General features: G+C 40.5%; 1 protein-coding gene across 1 annotated transcript; it reads left to right on the top strand.

Annotated features, from left to right (window-relative positions):
* The first annotated feature begins 19566 nt into the window (after window positions 1-19566).
* On the top strand, window positions 19567-19917 carry LOC147433581 (uncharacterized). The gene has a single exon (XM_086489749.1). The coding sequence runs from the start codon at window positions 19591-19593 to the stop codon at window positions 19915-19917; it is 327 nt and encodes a 108-aa protein (XP_086345875.1). The 5' UTR covers window positions 19567-19590.
* The last annotated feature ends 1280 nt before the right edge of the window (window positions 19918-21197 follow it).

Here is a 21197-nt window from a genome sequence, read left to right as displayed (position 1 = left end):
CTAACATTAGTCTCCTACTTTGTTCAATGAAATAATTTTTATAGTTTTCTTGGAGACTTTTATCTTGTTTTAAATAGGAGTTCTCCCAAGGTTAATTCACATTTAATCTTAGTGGACATTATAGTATGCAGGTTTCCAATATCCCAAGATTCTTATAGAATGCAAGTTTTCAATATCCAAATATTCTTTGGTTTTCACCATTTTGTATGCCTTCTTGCAGGTTAGTGAGCTCTCTTTATGCTCATTGAAATACAAAGGTAGGGTTTTTTATATTGGCCTTTCAATTCCACAATTTTTGTGAATCCTAATCTCCATATAGGGATTGTAGATCCATCCACCTCCATGGGCATATGGTCCAAATAAAAATCTTTAAATGGAGCTAACCCTAAAGGATGACTACCATAATTGGCATCCCTCAAGCTTACCACCTATGGAAGCTCTCCATTGCTCTATGAACCTCACTTCACACCTCCTGCTAAAGCTGTAGATTTGCACCATATCCTACTCCTACATATTCTGTGTTGCGTGGATTTACTTTCCTCAATAGCTTCCTTACTCCTTCTTATCCATTTAGCTCTCTAGAGCGGATTTACTTTCCTCAACAGATTCTTTTCACCTTCATCCACATCTAGACAACTTGTAGGTGGAGGGGCATAGTGGTGGCATTGATCGTCTTTGTATACCTTCTAACCTTGCTCTCCATGCAATTGAGACTTAGGATGTGCATAGACTAATCATAAATTTATGTGTGCAAGTGGTGCTACCGCCTTCCATGGCATCATGACAACCTAGGAGTGTTATTAACTCTATTTCTTGTAGCAACATTCAAGATGATAGTGGTCGTTGGGTTACTGTCGACTACAAATGATTGATGTGGGTGACAATGTAGTCAAGCTCAAGAGGTGCACACAAGGTCTCAAGGAGACATATAGCTTCTCAAGCACACCAGTAGAAGGGAAGAATCATGGAGTTCAAGCAAACCCAAGATGGTAAAGGGCTAGCAAAGGTGCAACATGTGTATATAGCTTCACAATTGAAGCTAGGGACAACATTGACTCCACTGAGGTTTCCTACAAACTATAATTCCACTTCTCTTTAAAGTTTTAGGATTGTATGTTTTCTAATTTCACCTCATATGTTGTTTCTAATGTGTGCATCATATCCATTGCTTGTTCCTTCTTGTTACCATATATGTGGTAGTGATGTGTGCAAACACAATCAAGATCTCCAAGGCACTTTTTCCCTCACTAGGAGCTTTTTTCCCCCTTGCATGTCCATCACTCTAGGGTTATCTTATCTTTTCTATGTGCACAATTAGAGATACACTCTTTGTTGTTGTGTGATATAAGCTTCTTCATCTTCTCCAATTTGTGTATGCATTCTAGCAACCCTAATTCCAACAGAGTAGGTTGCATCCCCCCATGCATAGTTGCCAGCATCACGAACACCCCCCTGCTCACTTTCTTGTATTTGAGTGAGCTTTAGTGAGTGCTAGCACGATGAGAAATATTTCAAGATAGCTTGTAGAGTTTGGTGTACTAAAACAAAAGGGCTCATTTCGGTCTTTGTTTCCACTATGGGTAGTACTACACATGTAATTTCATCCTTTTGTGTAGAATTTTTGTCGGTACATTTTTTTGTAGAACGGGTCTCTTACACTCCTCTTTGGGTTGTGCTATATAGCATGTGTTAGTGCTACTTTGTTTTTCCTACTTTTCTGTAGAACAGGTCTCTTATAGTCCTCTTTGGGTTGTGCTATATAGCACGTGTTAGTCCTAGTACTTTGTTTTTCCTCTTTTCATGCAATTTTCACATCTGATCCAGTCATTTGTCATGGCTGTTGACAAACACATATGTTTTCAAGATGTTTTTTGTTGAGGAAAAATTGGATGGGGGTAACTACCCAATGTGGGCTTACATGATGGCACATGTTCTTGTGTCAAAGGGAATCTAGAATGTTGTGTAGGGCATTGATGTACGTTTGCTTTCTGTGGATATAGACTTTGTTGAGGATGTTGCACGTTCTATTGGATATGGTACTGCTAGAGTTGCTTTGCCTACAATTGAGGAGTCTCATTGGGATATTAGAGATGTGCAGGCTCATGCATTGATTGCATTATCTATGAAGTGCAATGTTACTCCTCATATTCGCTCAGCAAAATCAGTTAAACAAGCTTGGGTTGCTCTACCTGGTCTTTATGCAAGCCATAATGAGGCTAAAATTGCATTGTTGCGTAAAGAGCTCGAGTCGAAGATTATGCAAGAGGAAGGTGACATTGACTTTTCTTTCTGTTATGAAGGATATCAATGAGCAACTCATTTCCATAGGTGAAGTTGTTTTTGACAGTTCACTTGTGCAAATTTCCTCGATGCATTGCCAGCGTCTTACCAGACTCTTGTTGTCCTTGGAGACTTATGACCCAAGGAAACCCTTGAACTATCAAGTTTGATGCATTATGCACATTTCTATTACAGGAGTCGCTTTCAAGAATGAAGAGGGGTGAACAACGTGCAATCGAACAAGCTTTTGTTGCTACTCAAAGAAAAGGTAGTAATAGCAATGCAACCGAATCTTTTGAAAATGGAGATGTGATGTTGATGAAACAATGTCCTAGGTTGAAGGCAAAAGAGTCCAAGAAGAAAGAGGCTAGATCTGCCAATGCAACTATTGTAGAATCTCCAAAAAATAGAGATTGTGATGTTGACATAGATGCAGAGTGGGTATTTAGTGCAAAGTGTAGTTATGATCCTTTTGTCCATTAATGTATGTACATTAGTTGCTACATATTCAAATGTTTGGTACTCCAACAGTGGTGCTACAAAGCACATTATTCCACATCATGACTTGTTTACCTCTCTTGAGACTGTCTTGTAAAAATATGGTCACTTGTGCCAAGAATGCCTCTTATCCAGAGATTGTGCTGACTACTGTAAATGGAAAATTCTTCACAGTTGTTGATGCACTTTATGTAACAGGGATCAAAACAAATGTACCAGGGATCAAAAAGAGCCTTTTGTCTATATTTGAACTTGCAAGACTTGTTCTTGTTTTCAATGACAGATGTACAATTCATGATCTCAATTTTGGTGTGAAATTGCTTCATCTGGTATTTTGTGCCATGGGATGTATTAGCTCACTTCATATGACAAGTGCGGACATAATTTTTGCAAATACAGTTGTGGATTCAAAGGTTGTTTTAGATACAAAATTTTGGCATGCATGTTTTTAGCATCCGAATTTTGCCAGTTTGCTGTATTTGCAAAAATCTAATATGGTTGCTTCTTTGCCGCCTCTTGAAGCACCCTCTAAACATGTAGGTGAAGGCTATAGTTTGGGTGAGATTCAACATTCAAATTTTCCAAGGAATGGTTTAGTAAGGGCTACATGTAGATTGCAACTAGTACATAGTGATGTTTTGGGCCTATGCAAACTCCATCCTTGGGTAATTACTTATACTTTGGACTTTCATTGATAATTACTCTAGGAATGCATGGGTGTTTCTTCTTAAAGCTAAGTTTGAAGTGTTCATCTGCTTCAAGAAATTTTTGGTTATGGCTGAAAATGTCTCTAGATGTACTACGGTCACTCTCTGTTTAGATTGAAGGGGAGAGTATATGTCTTATGAGTTTAATGCATTTCTGGCTAGTCATGGGATAAAACACCAATATATAGTGCATAGATGCCTCATCAAAGTGGTGTTGCTCAAAGAAAATACATGTTGCTTATCAAGATGGCATGATGTATGGTCAAGAGTCAAGCCCTACCACATTCATTTTGGCTTGAGGCCATCATGTGTGTGCTACTTATGTACTTAACAGGTGTCCTACCAAGTCCTTGCAGTCTATGACTCCTTATGAAACATGGCATGATAAGAGGAATTTATTGATCATACCAATGATAAAACACCAATCTATAGTGCCTATACACCTCATCAAAGTGGTGTTGATGAAAGAAAGATAGGTCGCTTATTGAGATGGCATGATGTATGGTTAAGAGTCAAGCCCTCCCACATTCATTTTGGCTTTAGGTCTGTCATAATAACTAATATCTAATTCTCATAAATGATTTTCTCATGTTAAACTGATCAGTTAATATGGGGAAGTACCATGGGAGAAAAAAGCTAGAATATTGGTTAGGCTGGGAGACCGATCACAGTAGGGATCCAAAGGAGGGAAAATAGGGATACAAAGGGGGGCCATCTGTAAAAGAGAAATGTGCATCAATGGGCTTCAAAGACCCTAAGGTTCAGCCCATTAAGACTTCAAAAATGCTAAGGTTCCAAAATTCAAAGGTAATGTCCAATGGCCAAAGTGTAGGGGGAATTGGATGGTCATGGGGAAGACTGTTGGGGTTCCATCATTGCAATAGCTCCAATGACCAACAAAACTATCAATCCAAAGGGATGAGCTACCCGGCTAGGGCATTGAAACACTTACACAGTTAGTGAGCTAATCGTAGCAACACAAATGGTTAACTCTACGAGGTGAGCTTCTCGGCCTATGGAGGAGCTAAGCCGCAATGAAGGGCAATCTCCATATCCACTTCCCTTCACCTCTAATCAACCCAATCACACACACTACGATTGCAAGATGCAGACAACACTAATCCTATCCTGCAACACACTAATTGCAAGCACACACACATAGATATATCGAGCACCACACTCCAATCCCTACATGCACACACAAGCAAAAGAGGGCAATCACACAAGATTAGAGAGGGATTAACCACTAATTAGTTAAGATCTAGTTAATCTAAGCATCATAGGCAATCATAGGCATAGTGAGAGAGAATGAATCATTGATTAGTGTTAATCAAGTCTCATGAGCAAGGAGAAGCTCAAGGACTCCATAGCCACACACCTCAAGAGCTCTCACCAAAGAGTGCTCTCAACAAATGACTTGAGAACCCTAATTTCTTTTACACACTGCCTTAAATACCTAGCTTAAAAATATGTGCCCAAGGCCTTTAGGGCTCACCACTTACTGAATCTACAATCTAGGCACAGTAAGTGACCTATTCTTTATAGCTTGGAACTCTCATGGAGCCCGTAACACATTAGAAATATTACAATGGCTTGAAATAAATTGGAAATTTACAATACGTGACCATTTTGGAAAAACGTGAAAAATGTGTAATTCCAATCTTTACTGCTTCTTCGTATTCATCCTCGATGTGCATCCGTACATCTTCGGTCTTTAGCACCTTCTGTTATCTGACGTTGACTCAGTTAACATTCCCCCTTTCCTGTCCTCGGGCACTGTCGAAAAGTGTCCGTGGAGGCAAGGGAAGGTTTTGATCGGTTGTTGATGGGCTAATTGTCTTCATATGTCGTTGAATTTGTTGATGAGGTTCAATCTGCTACAGCATCTTCATTGGTCCGAATATGTCTGGTTTGTGAGAGACGATGTTGCATTTGTCCGTTGTAATAGCATAATGAGGAGGCTGTTGTTTATTTTATGAAAAGTATGTACAAGGGAAGTAGAATGATGAGGTTCTAAATTAGGGTCTAATACCTGGATGACCAAAGGGAAAAAACCCATTGGAAAAAAAGTGCCTTTGGGATACGTGCATTATTGGAGTACTTATTAGCATGGAAATATTAATAAAGTATTGAAGGGATTATTCATGAATAGATATGTAATTATAAAATGTGATATCCGTGGAAGTGTACTGGGCCGACGCCAATTTGTCAAGGTCAACACCAAGCGATGGGGAGCATTGGGCAGTCACCAAGCCTCCTATTTGCTCGGTGTTGACTCCACTATTGCATGAAATGATTTTAACCCCAAGGTTAGTACCAAGGGATAGAAAACGTTGGGCAGTCCCCAAGCGTCCTATTTGCCCCGTATTGACTCAATTGTCGTATGTAATGACTTTAAGAGCAAGGTCAACACCAAGCGATAGGGAACGTTGGGTAGTCCCCAAGCTTCCTATTCGCCCAGTAGTAGTGACTCAACTGTATTTTTGTAATCACATCACCAGTCTTCATTATCAGTTACACCAAGGTCAGCACCAAGTGATAGGGGACGTTGGGCAATCCCCAAGCGTCCTATTCGCCCAGTAGTGACTCAATTGAATTTTGCCTTTCTGTTGTTGGTTATCATGCCCCAAGTTCTTTGACGTTGCTGTAGTGGCTTTAACACCTAGGTCAACACCAAGCAATAGGGAGTGTTGGGCCATCCCCAAGCTTCCTATTCACCCAGTAGTGACCCCATTGCATGGCTTTGTTGGTTAGCATGACATTGGTTGTTGCCTGTTGTAGTCCACTCAAGGTGCATAGGTGGAAGCAAAAAGAGTGTCTATTACATATGTCCAATGATGGGACATCCTATTTATGCATACACAAAAATGCATGGAAAACAATATTTTGTGTAAGAAAGATTTTGAGGGGTTTTTCAGAAAGCTGGTGTAGCTATAAAAGCATATGACATGACTTTGCAAGCTGGCACCCCTTTAAGAATGGTTTTTGTTGATGAGGGTATGTGCTCTCATCTTACTGTGCACTATGCGTGAGTGTTGGACTTTACAACACTCCACCAATTGTAAGTTAATAGACTTCGACTCTTATGCTCATCTCATCAAGCATGAGCAACATGACATAGATATGCTCAATTCTTCCAGCTTGAGCGTAAGCCTAATAACTACGACTCTTAGCACAGAGTTTAATATGACTTGAAGCTTTGGGACTAATGCTTTGCTCATTTCATGGCTCAGCAGCCCGACTCTGACTATACCAAAGAGTGGTTTTTGCACCCTGGCGACTTGACTATTTACATTCTTGAGCTTACTACAAACATTTCTTCAGGTAAAAGTAAGCTTGAATCCTCAAAAAGAGGATTAGTGAAGGACCAAGTTGGCATTGAAGGTTTCTTTTGTCATACCTATTTTATCATCTTTGAATCTGCATTCACGTTAGTTGGGTGGTCCTTCTTTGACTCTGAAGACTCCATTACCTGTTTGATTCTCCATTTAGGCATGTTGATAGGAGTCTTTGATGTCGTTGTAGGCCTTTGTTGATCGTTGACATTTGACTTTTGACTAGGAGCATTGTAAGACTTAGGAATCCAAATCTTTTGATGATCCCGTATCTCCATTGTTGAATTTGCTTCATTATAGGTCTTGTTAAGTTCTTGACATCTTCAAGAATGTCTAGTGTAGTTGTAGTTGGCTTGTGGTTGACTGGTAGACAAATCTTTGTATAGCCTGTGTAGAATCCTTGTCCAAGAGGAACATTCTTTGAGATCCGTCTTTGTTTTGTATCCTCTTGAGAGTTGTGGTTGACTTTAGCATCTTTCAATGTTGTTCTATTGTATACTTGCCTCTTAGGTATCCTAGGATATTGTCGAGCTTGATACCTTGTGGGCCTTGTTTCTTGGAAGGGACTTGAGATTACTTCATATGCCCTAATCTGCAGTTTTGGTACCCATATCTGTCTGTTACCTCTGTAGTACTCCTGTTCCTTTAAGCTCCAATGTGATGCTATCCATCCCATGTGCTTGTCTTTCTGTGTTGAGTTCATGTCTTTAATCCAAACCAGATCATTGACTTTGACTAAACTGCTCAGAACAAACACTTGCTTGACTTTCCTTTGCTTTCTTGAGTAATTTGGTTGATATACCTTTGCTTTTTTGGGTGTCTCCGTAAAGGTTGGTTCAGCAATTGACTTGAAGTTTTGAAATCTTGACTCGCTTGAAGAAGCTGACCAATGAGGGTTCTTTGATGTAGAGGCATATGCTGTCACAACTTCTTTGCTAGTCGGTGGAAGGTCCACTTTAGCTTTACCTTTGTCTGTGCTGATTTGACTGGCACTGTTTGATTGATCTTTGGGCTTCCTATTTCTTCTTGGTTGTCTACAACCCTGTTCTTCTTAACTTCTGGCTTTGGTAGCATTCTCTGCTCCATAGCTATTGTGGTTGCTCTTTGTTCTGTTTGATCTGCACTTACTATTGTCTGATTGTCTTTAAGATCTTTTGAAGTTCTAATTGATGGAGATGAATCATCTTCAATAAGATCTTCCATTTGAATTATGCTTGAGGACTTTGTGATGTCCTCCGTGGGTGACCAGTCTTGATCTCTATTCTTTGTTGTCTGTGATGACTTCGTCATGTTTGAATTCTGTATCTCTCACATCTGCTATTATGATGTCGTATGGCATATCTTTTGTTGTGATCACGTGGAATTGTGAGCTATGATGATCTGTGAACTTACTTCAGTGGTGGTGGAGATAATTCCCCAGCATTCTGCTCGTTTGTTTCCAGATATGCTCACAAATTCAGGAGCATCTTCCAGCTGTGGTTGGCCACATCTTTTCCAAGTGAAAAAAGACATGAGCTTCTTATCTAACTAAAAATCTAGCTTTACTTCTCTTGACAGCTTTTCTTTGTTTTCATCGATGATGTTGCACTTGACCGCCTTAGGATTTGCTTTTGTATTGACATCTTTTGCTATGGAAACATCCTTTGGTTAGACTTTATCTTCAACTTCTTTGCTTTGATCACATGTTTCAATTGACGTTGACTCCATTGGCCGTGATAATGCACTTTTTTGCAATTGTTGAGCATTGTCCTCCTGCATCTAGGCAACTCTTGATCTTAATAGATCCAATGTACTATCTATCAGAATCTGTCTCTTTGGAGGAGATTTTGGTGGTGACCTTTGTGTAGCTTTCTAGACTTTAGCTCCCATTGATTTTGACTTTTGTTACCTGTTCTAGTAGCTTGAGGCTTTGCATCAACTTCAGATAGTCTTTGACTTCAGTCTTACCAGGGGTTTGTACAAGATCATGATCTTGCTTATATTCGTTAGCATGCACATCTTGATATGCATATGTGAGCTTGATCACATGTAACTATTTGAACACTATGGGATTTGTTATCTTTTGACTCTGACTTGTGGAGATCAGCTGAAACTTTTGTCCCTGATTATCTTCATATAAGCATTTGTCTGCAGATTTTGAGGGAACCTCGGTCAATTGGAAACTTCCAACAACCATATGGTCTTTCAATGGTTTTTGCCTTGAAGGGGTCTGTTGGCTAGAGGCTCTAGGGCTTCTAACTGGTGTAGCATTTCCTAGTACATAAGTTGAGCTTGATGTATTTACAACTCCCCCCTTCCTAGGGTGATCACTATAACCTGCTTCATTGTAAGAGTTCAAAATTGTTTGACTCTAGTTTAGTCTCACCTTTTGGGACCGTGAAGGTACACTTTGGATAGCATTGTTGACATTTGGCATCTTCAAACCTTCTACATAGTTTCCTAACATGACAAATTGTTCCCCAAGTTAAGCTATAGATAGAATTATCTTTGCCCTGATATTGTCTATCCCATGGGTCTCCTATGATTTGAGCTTCTGTGGTTTCAGGACCCAAGGCATCATAGATGCTAGACTCTCGTCTATATCTATGACGGCTTTGGTCAAAGTATATGCTCATTTGGTCACAACATCGAAGCTTGATTTCCGATGGAGGAGAGTTTGGCTTTGAACAAATTTTTGAGTTCACTAGGATAATATCCTTCAACTCTATAGAGGATGGGCTATAATAGATTCTTTCCTCTGAAATGAACCATCCTTTCTAATCTATCATTGGACGCACTTCTATGAGCTGGTATGTGGGCCGTTCAAACATAGGTTGATCTTTTTTGTACAGTTTTCCGTTTTGGTCTACATAGTGTGCATATGAATTATGTGTACCATACAATGCTAACAACATTCTGTTTGATGTGTCCTTTAGACTTGTGAACAATTGCACACTTGTGGCAGCGGATGCAAAATCATTTACAAATTTAACACTCATTTCAACCTTCGGTGATATGTTGACACCTTTACTAAATTCATGCAGGAATTTGTTGTTCAAAGAATTAATTTTAATCTTTTCAGGTGTCTGTGCATCTTTATGCTGACTTTGAACTTGCAATGATTTCATTGGTGCTTCTAATGGTAATGCAGAATCATCTGATTGCATTAAAAGTGACAAGTCAATTGCACTTACATCGAGATTTGCATTTCCAATTTGCTATGTGCCTTGCTTGGCGGTTGATGTGTCCCTATTGGCTGGATTTCTTGGACAATCTTCAGCAAAAGTCCATATTTTCGTCCACAATCTGAGCAATACGCCATGACTGGTGGTATTTCAGCTTGGTTCTATCATGTCAAGCTCTAGCTAAGAAGTTTCTGCTTCTATGTTGGCCAAGTTGTCGGTTTCGTCTTTTAGAACATTGAGCATCAAGCTATAGATTGCTCCATCTTGACCTTGGTACCGTCTTTGGCTTGGTTCTCCAATTAGATTTGCTTCTATTGGTTGATCTGTTGCATCTTGCAATTCTGGCTCTCGACTATAGATTTGACCACTGTAATCCATGTACAATGACCCTGATTGCATATGCACCAAATGAATGCTTTGCGGACTTGTGTTGATTTCTGGATAAATACTTGGGTTGATTTTTTGCACTTCTATCTGCACTTCATCTTTGAGCTTGCAATACCTGGCTCTAGTGAAGTCTGTGAACATCTGGGAGTTCTCTGAATCTGGCTTCACTCTTATCAATAGGATCTTGGCTCCTGTGCTGCTTTTATTGCTCATAAGATATCTATGGCCTTCTGTATCTGTGTACAAAAATTTATCCCCATTGTAGCCATATAATTGTAAAATCTGGTCTTGTGCAGTTGCGGATGTGTTGCCACTGCTACTAGCTTGCTCTGCTGTACTTGAATTCTCGGGTCAATTTGAGTCCATGTTGGATCAATCTACAAAAATTGTCAATTGCCACATTCTGGTATTGATTAGTAGAATTTTTGCTCGTCGTACTAGCCTAATCTGCAATCGTATGCGAGTTGTGCTCCTGTTTGTCCAATTAGAAGCTAATTGTCAATGCAATTGGTTGCACTTGCCAATTTCTAGCGTGCACGTTCACTTCTAATTCCTACTCGCTCTACTTTTAAAAATTATTGATTAACGCCGATTATTTGGCTCCCCTCACGCGGCCAATTCCTAACCAAAACTCCTTTGTACCTCCCTCCCCCTGCGTTGCCGCACTACCCTGCCTCCATTGTTCCGTAGTGCCTCAACCCCTAGCCTCCATCACTCTCCTCCACTGTCTCTACATAGCCTCACCTCCTATCATGCCTGCCCACACTTTGCGATTTTTGTTGCACATACGGATTGAGAGAGGGGCGGACAGCCTATGCGCACAAGAGAGAAAGAGGCGAACAGCCTCCGCATGAGAGAGAGAGAGAGAGAGAGAGAGAGAGACAGAAATCTTCCTTCCTCCTTTGGCCCGTCCTCCTCGTGTCGCACTTCAACAACGAAACCCTCTCCATCGAGGAGCGAAAGAGCGCGTGCTACAAGGAACTCGATGTAGTCCTCATGCACGAGTTGCAGTTCTCTAACTCAGAGAGCTGAGAGCATCTTTGAAGATTCTCTCTCTCATTTCTTTTTCACAATGTGTAACACCTACTTCCTTGATCGAATCGCGGCAACTCTCTCAAATTTTAGCTAGAATAATAATATTCTTGGCCAAATTAATTCAATCCCAGTTCCCAAGGAGATCCCAAAAATTTAGCTCGAAATTCTGAGCTTCGATGAGTTTCCAATTGTGATTTGTCAATTTTTGGCTCGATTCTGACAAATTAGAAATTTGTCTTTCCCTCACTGCTTTGAGTCGATCTTTTCGCTGGCTTTTTTCGGTTGTACTATTTCGCTTTGCACGGTGTAATTCTTGGCTTACGGTGTTTGCTCTCTATGCGGTACTCTTTCCGGCTTTGTTTTTTGCTTTTCTGACGCTTTCTGGCTTGTTCTCTTTTTCCACTTTCGACGACTTTCTTTTTGTTTTTCCTAATTATTTGTGAAATTTTGATTTTTTATTTTTTCTAATATTTTTTATGATTTTTTTGTAAAAGTTTTGATTTTTTACAATTTTCATATGAATCTGTGAATTTTTTAATTTTTTCATGAATTTTAGAACTTTTTGTGATTTATTTGTGTTTTTTATGGTCAGTTTTGAACTTTTTGTGAATATTCTATTTTTTTAGAATTTTCTATGAGTTGTCATGAATTTTTTACTATTTTTATGATTTATCTGTGATATTTTTGGGTTTTTTACGATTTTTTGTGAATTTTTGATTTTTTCTAGAATTTTCTAAGAAGTCTTTAATTTTTTATGAGTTTTTTTTATTCTATGGTGATTTTTTTTTTATCATTTTTGCATTTTTATGAATTTTCTAGGTTTTTATTCTAGCTTTTATGATTTTCTATGTGATTTTTTATTTTTCTGAAATATTTTCTATAATTTTTTTAAACTCTTTTTTTTTAATTGTCTTCTATTTTGTATAATTTTCTTACTCTTTCTTTTATTTTCTATTGGGTTTTTGAAAAATTTTATTGTTTCTATGATTTGTAATGGTTTTTTTTGTGATTTTTTGGACTAATATACAAATTAATGAAATGAAAGTGAGAAAAAAAAGAAAATGAAATTTAAAGGGAAAGAAAACGAAATGAAATGAAATTGAAACAAAATGAAATGAATCAATAAAAAGTTAATGACACAAAAAAAGGCAAAAAGACAAAAGGCTTTAGAGACGTTGAACAAAGAGAGAAAGAAGACAAGTAGGTCCATAGCAATCAAACCGGCAAAATTACCGACATAATTAGGTCAAAATTTGATTCAAGCAATCATAAGAAGTAAGAGAGAGGCATAGTGAGAGAGAATGAATCATTGATTAGTGTTAATCAAGTCTCATGAGCAGGGAGAAGCTCAAGGACTCCATAGCCACACACCTCAAGAGCTCTCACCAAAGAGTGCTCTCAACAAATGACTGGAGAACCCTAATTTCTTTTACACACTGCCTTATATACCTAGGTTAAAAATATGCAATGTCCGGGCGCCCAAGGCCTTTAGGACTCACCACTTACTGAATCTGCAACCTAGGCACAGTAAGTGACCTTTTTTTTACAACTTGGAACTCCCACTGAGCCCGTAACACATTAGAAATATTACAATGGCTTGAAATAAATTGGGAATTTACAATACGTGACCATTTTGGGCAAACGTGAAAAATGTATAATTCCAATCTTTACTGCTTCTTCGTATTCATCCTTGATGTTCATCCGCACATCTTCGGTCTTTAGCAGCTTCTGTTAATTGACGTTGACTCAGTTAACAAAGACCAAAAAGTCTTCCCACATCCCTAGATAGGAGGGGGCGAGCCTTTCTTGTAGAGGATGAGAGAGAAACACACACACACTCTTCCAAGCTCCCTTTACACAAAGGGAATAGTGGACACATGTGAGCTTCCTACCCCAGTTGCCCCCAAGGTCCATTCAAATCCTATTGGATGGCCATAGAGGTGGACCAATGAGAATTAGGCTAGAGTGAATCTAGTTTAATTCATTCAAAAACACTTGATAAAAGAACCAATAGAAATTAAGCTCTCTAGAAGACTATTGGACAGTCTCCCAAGGGGTCCAATGAGCATTCAGCAGCCCAGTGGCTTACATTATTCCTATCGGCCAGAAGACCAAGATGTCCAATGAGAGATTAGTTGATTTATTTAAATACCTAAAACTCTCACAAAAGGGGAAAGAGGGCCACATGTCACAAGGCTATCACTTATGCTTCTTAATTGTCATTCGCTAAGCTTTGCAGGGGCCAATAGGATGCCAGCATGAGTAAAAAGAAAGAGGAGTCGACCGAGAGAGAGAGAGAGAGGGGGGGAGGGGGGGGGGGGCGGGGGGGGCTGATTTTTGCAAGGCATTATCATTTACACACTCACACAAGCTCATGTGTGAAGAAAAGAAGACTATCTCCTTCTCCAAGCTTTAATGGAAAGCTTATCATCTTCTCCAAGCTTTTGAGAAGGGAGGCCTACACCAACAACTCTTGGCTTTGTGATTCAAATCCAACCAAGAGCCAAGCTTCAATGCATGCTCATCTCCTCTACCATGCTAATTACTAAGCTATGGTAGGCTTTTAAGAGTGATTATGTGAAGAGACATACTTCTTTCTTGTGAGAATACTCCTTTTTCCTCTCGATCTACTCTCATACCTTGTTAGCTCTCACCATCTTCGAAGGTGTGTGAGGTCATGGGTCTGAGACCGTGAGGGAGATGATGTTGTGTTTTCAAGTGTGAGCTTGGTGCTTGAAGCTTCCATCTTCATTGCACCAACAAGTTATTGAATGAACACAAAGCATTGTATTGTAAAATGTCTCCCTTGATGGGGGGGAACCTATAATACAAAGCCTTTTGGAGGGGGGGCCGGCTCCATGAAAATCGGCCCTCAACTATTGTCGATAGCTTAATTTCTCTGTCTTTTTGAAGTATTGTTCATGCCTATCTAACTAGGTGTTATGCTTTTGTTGCTCTCTCCATCCAAGCACTTTTGTTATGCACATTAGGAATCTGTTCTAATGAAATGCTCACTATGTCTATGATATTTTTCGCTACACACAAGTTACTAGACCATTAAATGTTACAAGGTCATCATGTGTATGCTACTCATGTACTTAATAGGTGTCCTACCAAATCCTTGCAGTCTATGAGAAATTATGAAGCATGGCATGATAAGAAGCCATCTATTGATTACATGCATGTTTTGGTTGTTTAGCTTATGCTTTGGTGCCAGGAATGTAGTGCAAAGAATTGGATGATAAGAGTGTCAAATGCACTTTTTTTTTATAGTATTGAAAGCAAAGGCTACAGGCTATACCATCCGCAAACAAAACATATCTTGGTTTCACAAGATATCGTATTTATGGAAGATTCTATTCAGTCTTTGTTATCACGTACGAGAGATAGTAATGTAAGCTCACATAACATCATGACACTTTGTTGCCTATTTTTAATGGTGGAAACTTGAATGTAAATTCCAATGAGACAAATGTATAGCCTATGGGGGTTTTTCAAAATGTTACAAATCAACGGGGATGGGAATGGAGAGAGCTTTTGGAGGGAGCTTGAAGGGAGCTTATAGTGTTTGCAGGAAAAAAGGCTTTTTGCACCTTATTGGAGAGAGCTTTTTGGAGGAAGCTTTTTTTTGTTATTTCACAATCCAATAGAACATTCAAAGTAACATGTGCATAGGAACAAAACCTTCTTTTTCATCACTGGAGCTGTTAGATAAGTCCACCATTGCCACATTTGATCTTGAGGACATATCCACACCCATTTTTGTGACATATAGAAACTTTGTGGACAAGGTTGAATCCAACACAAATTGAAATTGTTGACCTAATGTCACACCATCTTTCAGGTGAGTCTAAATGTCACCATTCATAGTGGAAATGATGAAAAACATCTTGCTACTACTACAACTCCCATAATCTACAGGATTGACCATGGAAAATCTTGCACGGCAATCAAGCAACAAAGGTTCACCGCTACTAGTATTCAAGAAAAAATTCACCTTACATGACAAAGAAGAAGCCATCACTGTTGGAACTTTCTAGAGCTTAGTGGCTATTTTAGCTGACACCCTAGCCTATATTTATAGACAATTGACACGCCCATATAGAGACAATGAATCTCTCTCTATGTTACCATATCATCAAGTCAATCTTGGAGAAAACCCTTGTAGTTAAGGACTTTATGTAGGTGACATACGAGGAATCCCAGTCCTCGAGCGAGTATTTCCGAGCGAACAAGAAACCGAGCGAGCATAAGCAGTGAAAAAGATTAGATCAAGATCTCAATAGTTACTCTATAGAGTATAGTGTAGCAAAGTAACCATGTTGCATCTCAAATAGTCTCAAACAAAAAAGGCATACTCTTCCTTTAATGTATTCACACACATTAAAATAGTCTGAAACAAAAGAGCCATACTCTTCCTTTAATGTGTTCACACACACATTGATACACAGTCATATCCTTGCTTCTGAACCATCTTCTTGAGCATATTCCAAAACTCTATTTGTACAAACTTATTCTCCATGGTAAATTCACATGTTGCAATTGTCATAAGTTCATGCACAAATAGATCAAAAGATGGTAACTCAAATGCCACATGTCCATCATAATGCATATGTAGCTCTTGAACTTGAATGATATCCTTTGCTTGCTTGAGTGCCATGTGTAGGCTGCTTTGTGAAGTCATTGCATGTAGTATACCAACTACTCTGGAGGGACCATCGGACTATTACTAGTGTGTCCTTCATTCCAATGCCTTGTGTGCTTTCAATAGCAATGTGAACCTTCTAGAATTGACATTGGCCATGATTGAGAAGGAAGATTTATTCACCACTAGCAAGTTCAGTAGCCTTTATCTTCATTTGCTCTCCCATTAGAGTTAATGGATGAAAATTGAATGCATTAGATATTTCATAATGTTGTATCACAAAAGAGATAGAAAGTGCATAGATGCTATTGTCAAACATAAGAACAATCTTGTGACCGCATTGTTGTCCATAAATGGTTATGTGCCTAGCCATGGTTGACTGCAGAATGAGGAATTTCAAACTCCAAGAAAATCTTTTCGAGCAATCATAAAAAAGAGCAAGGGGAATGTCAAACTCCGAGCAAACCTTTTCGAGCAATCATAAAAACGAGTGAACCCAACAAGATACATATAGAACTTAAATCATATTAGGAAACATTTAGCATCAAACTACATATTATATTGTCCCAAAACACCTTATGGAAACTTCACTCATCCACCCTTATATTAACTTCTTGGAGGTTATGCTCCCTCCTCCGAAGCACAGCTCGTGGTCATAGATATTCAAGTCATGGTAGATGCTTGGGCAAGTGTGTGTGTGTGTGTGTGTGTTTGTGTGTGTGTGTGTGTCTGTGTGTCTCAATACATAATATTATGGAAAGTGCTTGTAGGAAGAGAGCCTTGTTTTTTTAGAAAAAATGAAATGCCTAGTCTAAGGAAGTTATACAAGAAGTAGTTTTTGGCGGAGTCTAAGTGGACATACAAAAAGCAATTGTTTCATATATACCCAATATGGAATGTTCGAATGAGATGATGCAAAGTTTTACAATATTGGTTACATTTTTTAGCTCTTTTTGCCTTGTTCTTATTTTAAGTTTTGCATCTTCTACCCTTCTCTCTCTCTCTCTCTCTCTCTCTCTCTCTCTCTCTCTCTCTCTCTCTCTCTCTCTCTCTCAATGATGCTTTGATTAATTTAAAAATAAATTATCCTTATGTAAGGTGTCTACTTTATCATTCTATCTACCAATGCACCTGGTTGTCAACGGCCCAACCTGCAGAAATGGAAGAGCGCCACATTTAATGTGAATTCCACAAGAAGGTTTTGATAAACTGCAAAAGCGAATTAAGAGGCCCTCCACCAACATCGACACAAACCCAATGTGTGCAATCAATAGGTTCAATGAGTTGGATGCCACAACATCCGCGGTAATTCGATCGACTAATTCACCATCGTTAAAATCTCTACATTCTTGACCATAGGATAATCTGCCATCTCTAGATGAGACTCTTACAAGATCGTGACCCCAATATAAGCAACAACTTGAATCCGCTCCTCTGGCTTCCTTTAACTTGTATGTTGTCCTCATGCTGGAGCATCTCCGGCACTACCTTGTGAACTTGTCCCACCCCTATTAGGCAGTGCTCTGTTTTGCAAATTTTGAACAAATTGAAATCCCATTGTGCACCTACCTGAGCACCCCATAGGGTACCTCTCTCCAAAGGGTGGCTGGATTGTTGGCGACTACAACCAACAACTTTGACACGACGGTGTTGGCTAGGAAAGGCAAATTATGAGGGTCCCTATTAGTGTTAGGGAAAAGTGTGCCTAAGCTTTGCCTTAAATTGGTTGAAAACTCAAAACAACAGAGGATTGAAGGGAAGTGAAGAAGGAGAAAATCTACCTTAGAAATTTTAAAAAATAGATTTGAATTGTTAAAAATGCCGATTATTTAGAAAAAAATCCTCTTTCAATTCATCCTAAAGGGAATTTTGTACATTCATAAAATTGATTCTAAACATTAGGACTCCCTATTCATAGAAGGCTGCTGGATGTTGGAGGCACACTAGCTGAGGCAAGAAGGTCAACCCTCTTAATCATTTTCACCAAATATAAAGAGAAACCTTTAGAGCATGTCTGCAGGTTGTGGGAGACAGAGCATCACGTGCATGGAGGAAAGACAGACAAGTAGCATGATGGGGAAAGCACAGAGTGCAAGAGGCTGCGGGGTGTATGAGCCGCCTACATAGGGAGAAAAATAGCCTTGGACGAGCTACCACATATAAAGAAAAGTGCATCTAGTGTTCGTTCCAAAGCTCTCCAAATGAGGCTACATTAGCGCATACTCTTTCTGAGAGCTTTTGGAGTTAGTTTTCAGGGCGAGGTGCAAAGAGGAGACCCTTCTCAACGAAGGCTTCGTGGGCAAGGGAGGGGGAGGTGATGAAGATCATGGGGGTACTACAACTGACATGAAAGGTAAAGATGGTGCCAAGCTAATTGCAAAAGCGCTGCATGGAAGAAGGGACTCGGCTAGAACTCTCTCTCTCTCTCTCTCTCTCTCTCTCTCTCTCTCTCTCTCTCTCTCTCTCTCTCTCTCTCTCTCTCTCTCTCTCTCTCTCTCTCTCTCTCTCTCTCTCTCTCTCAAAACTGTCAAAAGAGTCTTCGTCGGTGTACGGTATTTCAGAGAGGTTATTTATATATATATATATATATATATATAGAGAGAGAGAGAGAGAGAGAGAGAGAGAGAGAAATGGCTCCGAGACTTCTTTTGAATGAATGGGGAGGCGCTCAAAGTTCAAACCCTGACACTGGGTCGAGGATCATAGGACGAGTTTTTCCGATGGACGAGTACTACCTACTGCCTACCACTTACCCACACGCCTCTTCGTCAACGTAGACTCTCTATTATCTCTCTTGGCTTGGCATTCTCTGTCTCTCTCTCTCTCTCTCTCTCTCTCTCTCTCTCTCTCTCTCTCTCTCTCTCTCTCAAAGGCCTCTTTCAGAGAATTTTAAGTCCTCAATTTGATTTTGAGTTTTCATAGCCCTCAAAGCTCTCTCTCTCTCTCTCTCTCTCTCTCTCTCTCTAAAAGTTTCTGAAAAAGTGCGCGCCAACGTACTCCTTCAGAGAGTTATTTTTAGAGGAGTATTGAGGCAAGATGAAATGTCCCCCATTTCATATGAAAAGAGGCAAGTGGTATTTACCTTTGGTGTGGGCGTGCATGGACGGGGACCCGGAGTGAAACATTATAGTGATTATTGGAGTAATTGGGCGCTTGACGAAGCCGATAGCACCAACGGGGCCGATCGTCTTCTCGAGACGCGTCGATGGATGCAAAAATGTACCACGCAAGTCACATAAGTCATGCAAAAAATAAGCTGACGTAGTTTACTTGGCTTAAAACAAGTAGAAAAGTAAATGTGTATGGGTACCTTTTTTGTTTTAGTGTATATCAAGTCCTTGCCATGTCGGTAGAGAGGGAGGGAGGGGGGGGAGGGAATCTCCAAAAATAACCTCTCTGAAGGAGTGCGCGCCGATGCGCGCTCTTTCTGAGACTTAGAGAGAGAGAGAGAGAGAGAGAGAGAGAGAGAGAGAGAGACTCGCATTCTTGTGTGACAGGGTATTTGACTCGTCAGTTCAGAAGCAGCGGAAGAAGACGCCATGTTGGGACGCAGCAAGGGTGCCAAGGGGCTCGGCAAAGGAGGGGCTAAGCGCCATCGCAAGGTCCTGCGTGACAATATCCAAGGTATCACCAAGCCTGCCATCCGGCGCCTCGCTCGCAGAGGTGGCGTGGAGCGCATCAGTGGACTCATTTATGAAGAGACTCGTGGCGTGCTCAAGATCTTCCTTGAGAACGTCATCAGAGGTTTATCCTTCTGTGGTTTAGGGGTCAATGATGTCACAGCACAATCAGAATCCTCGAGTGCATTGACAGGCATTGTATATATCTCTGTTGAATGGAATATAATATCTTGTGGCTGTCTCTAGTTCCTTTTTTTTGAGAGAGAGAGAGAGAGAGAGAGAGACTTCATCTCAACTCGGCACCGGCGTGGGACCACTCATGCAGGCATCTCAGAACTCCTCCAAAGAACTCGGACCATTCCCAGCTACAGCCAACATGCGACAGCACGCAGTGTCCAGAGCATAGCTCGTGTGCTTTCAGCAGGTAGTTCCCAACATGTGCGCTGCCTAATGACCGGTGGTAGGTCGATGGAGCAGCCGCCGTCGAGCTACCGTTGCAGCATGTGCGCAATGAGGTCTAAATTGGCCGGTGGAAAAACTGCCTGTAGCGACCGGCCGTGACAGTGCATGTGTGCAGGCCACAACTCTTGTACCTAGCTTATCGGGCCGTGTGCACTGCTTCACACATCAAACCCCTGCGCCTCAACCTACCCCCCCAGTGCGTGTCAATAGCTGCAAATTCTGATCACCATCTGTCGTTCGTCATCTGCAACTCATGATCACCATCGGCTCAAGACCACTACGCAAGGGTTGGAGAGCACAGAGTGATCCTTCGAACCTCTTCACGAGAGCATGGTGAGAGAGATTGGGATAGAGGAGGAGAGAGAGGGGGGGGGGATTGAAGATAGAGCGAAACCAGGGCTTTTCGAGGCCATGTCGAATAAGCTTCAGTAGCTCACAAGAAGATTTAGAAATTTTCTCATGTAGGAAAACAAAGTCTTTTCCAGTGTTTTTCATACAATGCATAACATCATGAGCTTCTGCTCCAGAGGCACCGCATACCTAGCTAAGTATGATTGGGGGCAAGGGACCCCGGTCCCCCCCACCCCGGTCCTTTGCCCCCAATCGTACCTAGCTAGGTATGCGGTGCCTCCCTCACAAAAGCTCATGATGTTGAAGTAAGTCACAATGTGGGAATTATTGTGAGAATTTTTCCAAAACTTCTTGTGTAGCAGTATTGGTGATGGCTCCTCCCTCGACTTCAACACTCATACTCTCTAATTTTGGCCCCTGCAAGTTTCTCGCTTTGCCTTAGCCCTTGAATGGTGGACGAATACCAGGCCTAGAGAGCGAGCGAGCGAGTGGAGGGGCTTCACAAACTGTTATACCTCTGCCGCCACTTTTCTCTTCCTGTTTCCTGGTTCGTCTGTAGTTTTTGAACGCTCGGAAGGAGGCCTAGAGACTTACTCTCAGAGCAAATGGGAGAAACTATAGCAAGGAGTTGTACGAAGCTCAGCCTCTGAGCAACCTCGATGCCTCGTGATCCTCTGTTCACCAGGGTGCTTTGCATAATTTTGATTATGCCT

This window comes from Adiantum capillus-veneris, chromosome 19 (genome assembly GCF_014529385.1).
Source record: "Adiantum capillus-veneris isolate H3 chromosome 19, ASM1452938v2, whole genome shotgun sequence".
In the NCBI taxonomy this organism is placed as follows: Eukaryota; Viridiplantae; Streptophyta; class Polypodiopsida; order Polypodiales; family Pteridaceae; genus Adiantum; species Adiantum capillus-veneris.
Note: the sequence above shows the minus strand (reverse complement) of the source record. Positions and strands in the feature narration are given on the sequence as shown.

What these genes read in the sequence shown, in the direction of transcription:
- LOC147433581 (XM_086489749.1), top strand. Translation starts at nt 19,591, where the DNA reads ATGTTGGGACGCAGCAAGGGTGCCAAGGGGCTCGGCAAAGGAGGGGCT.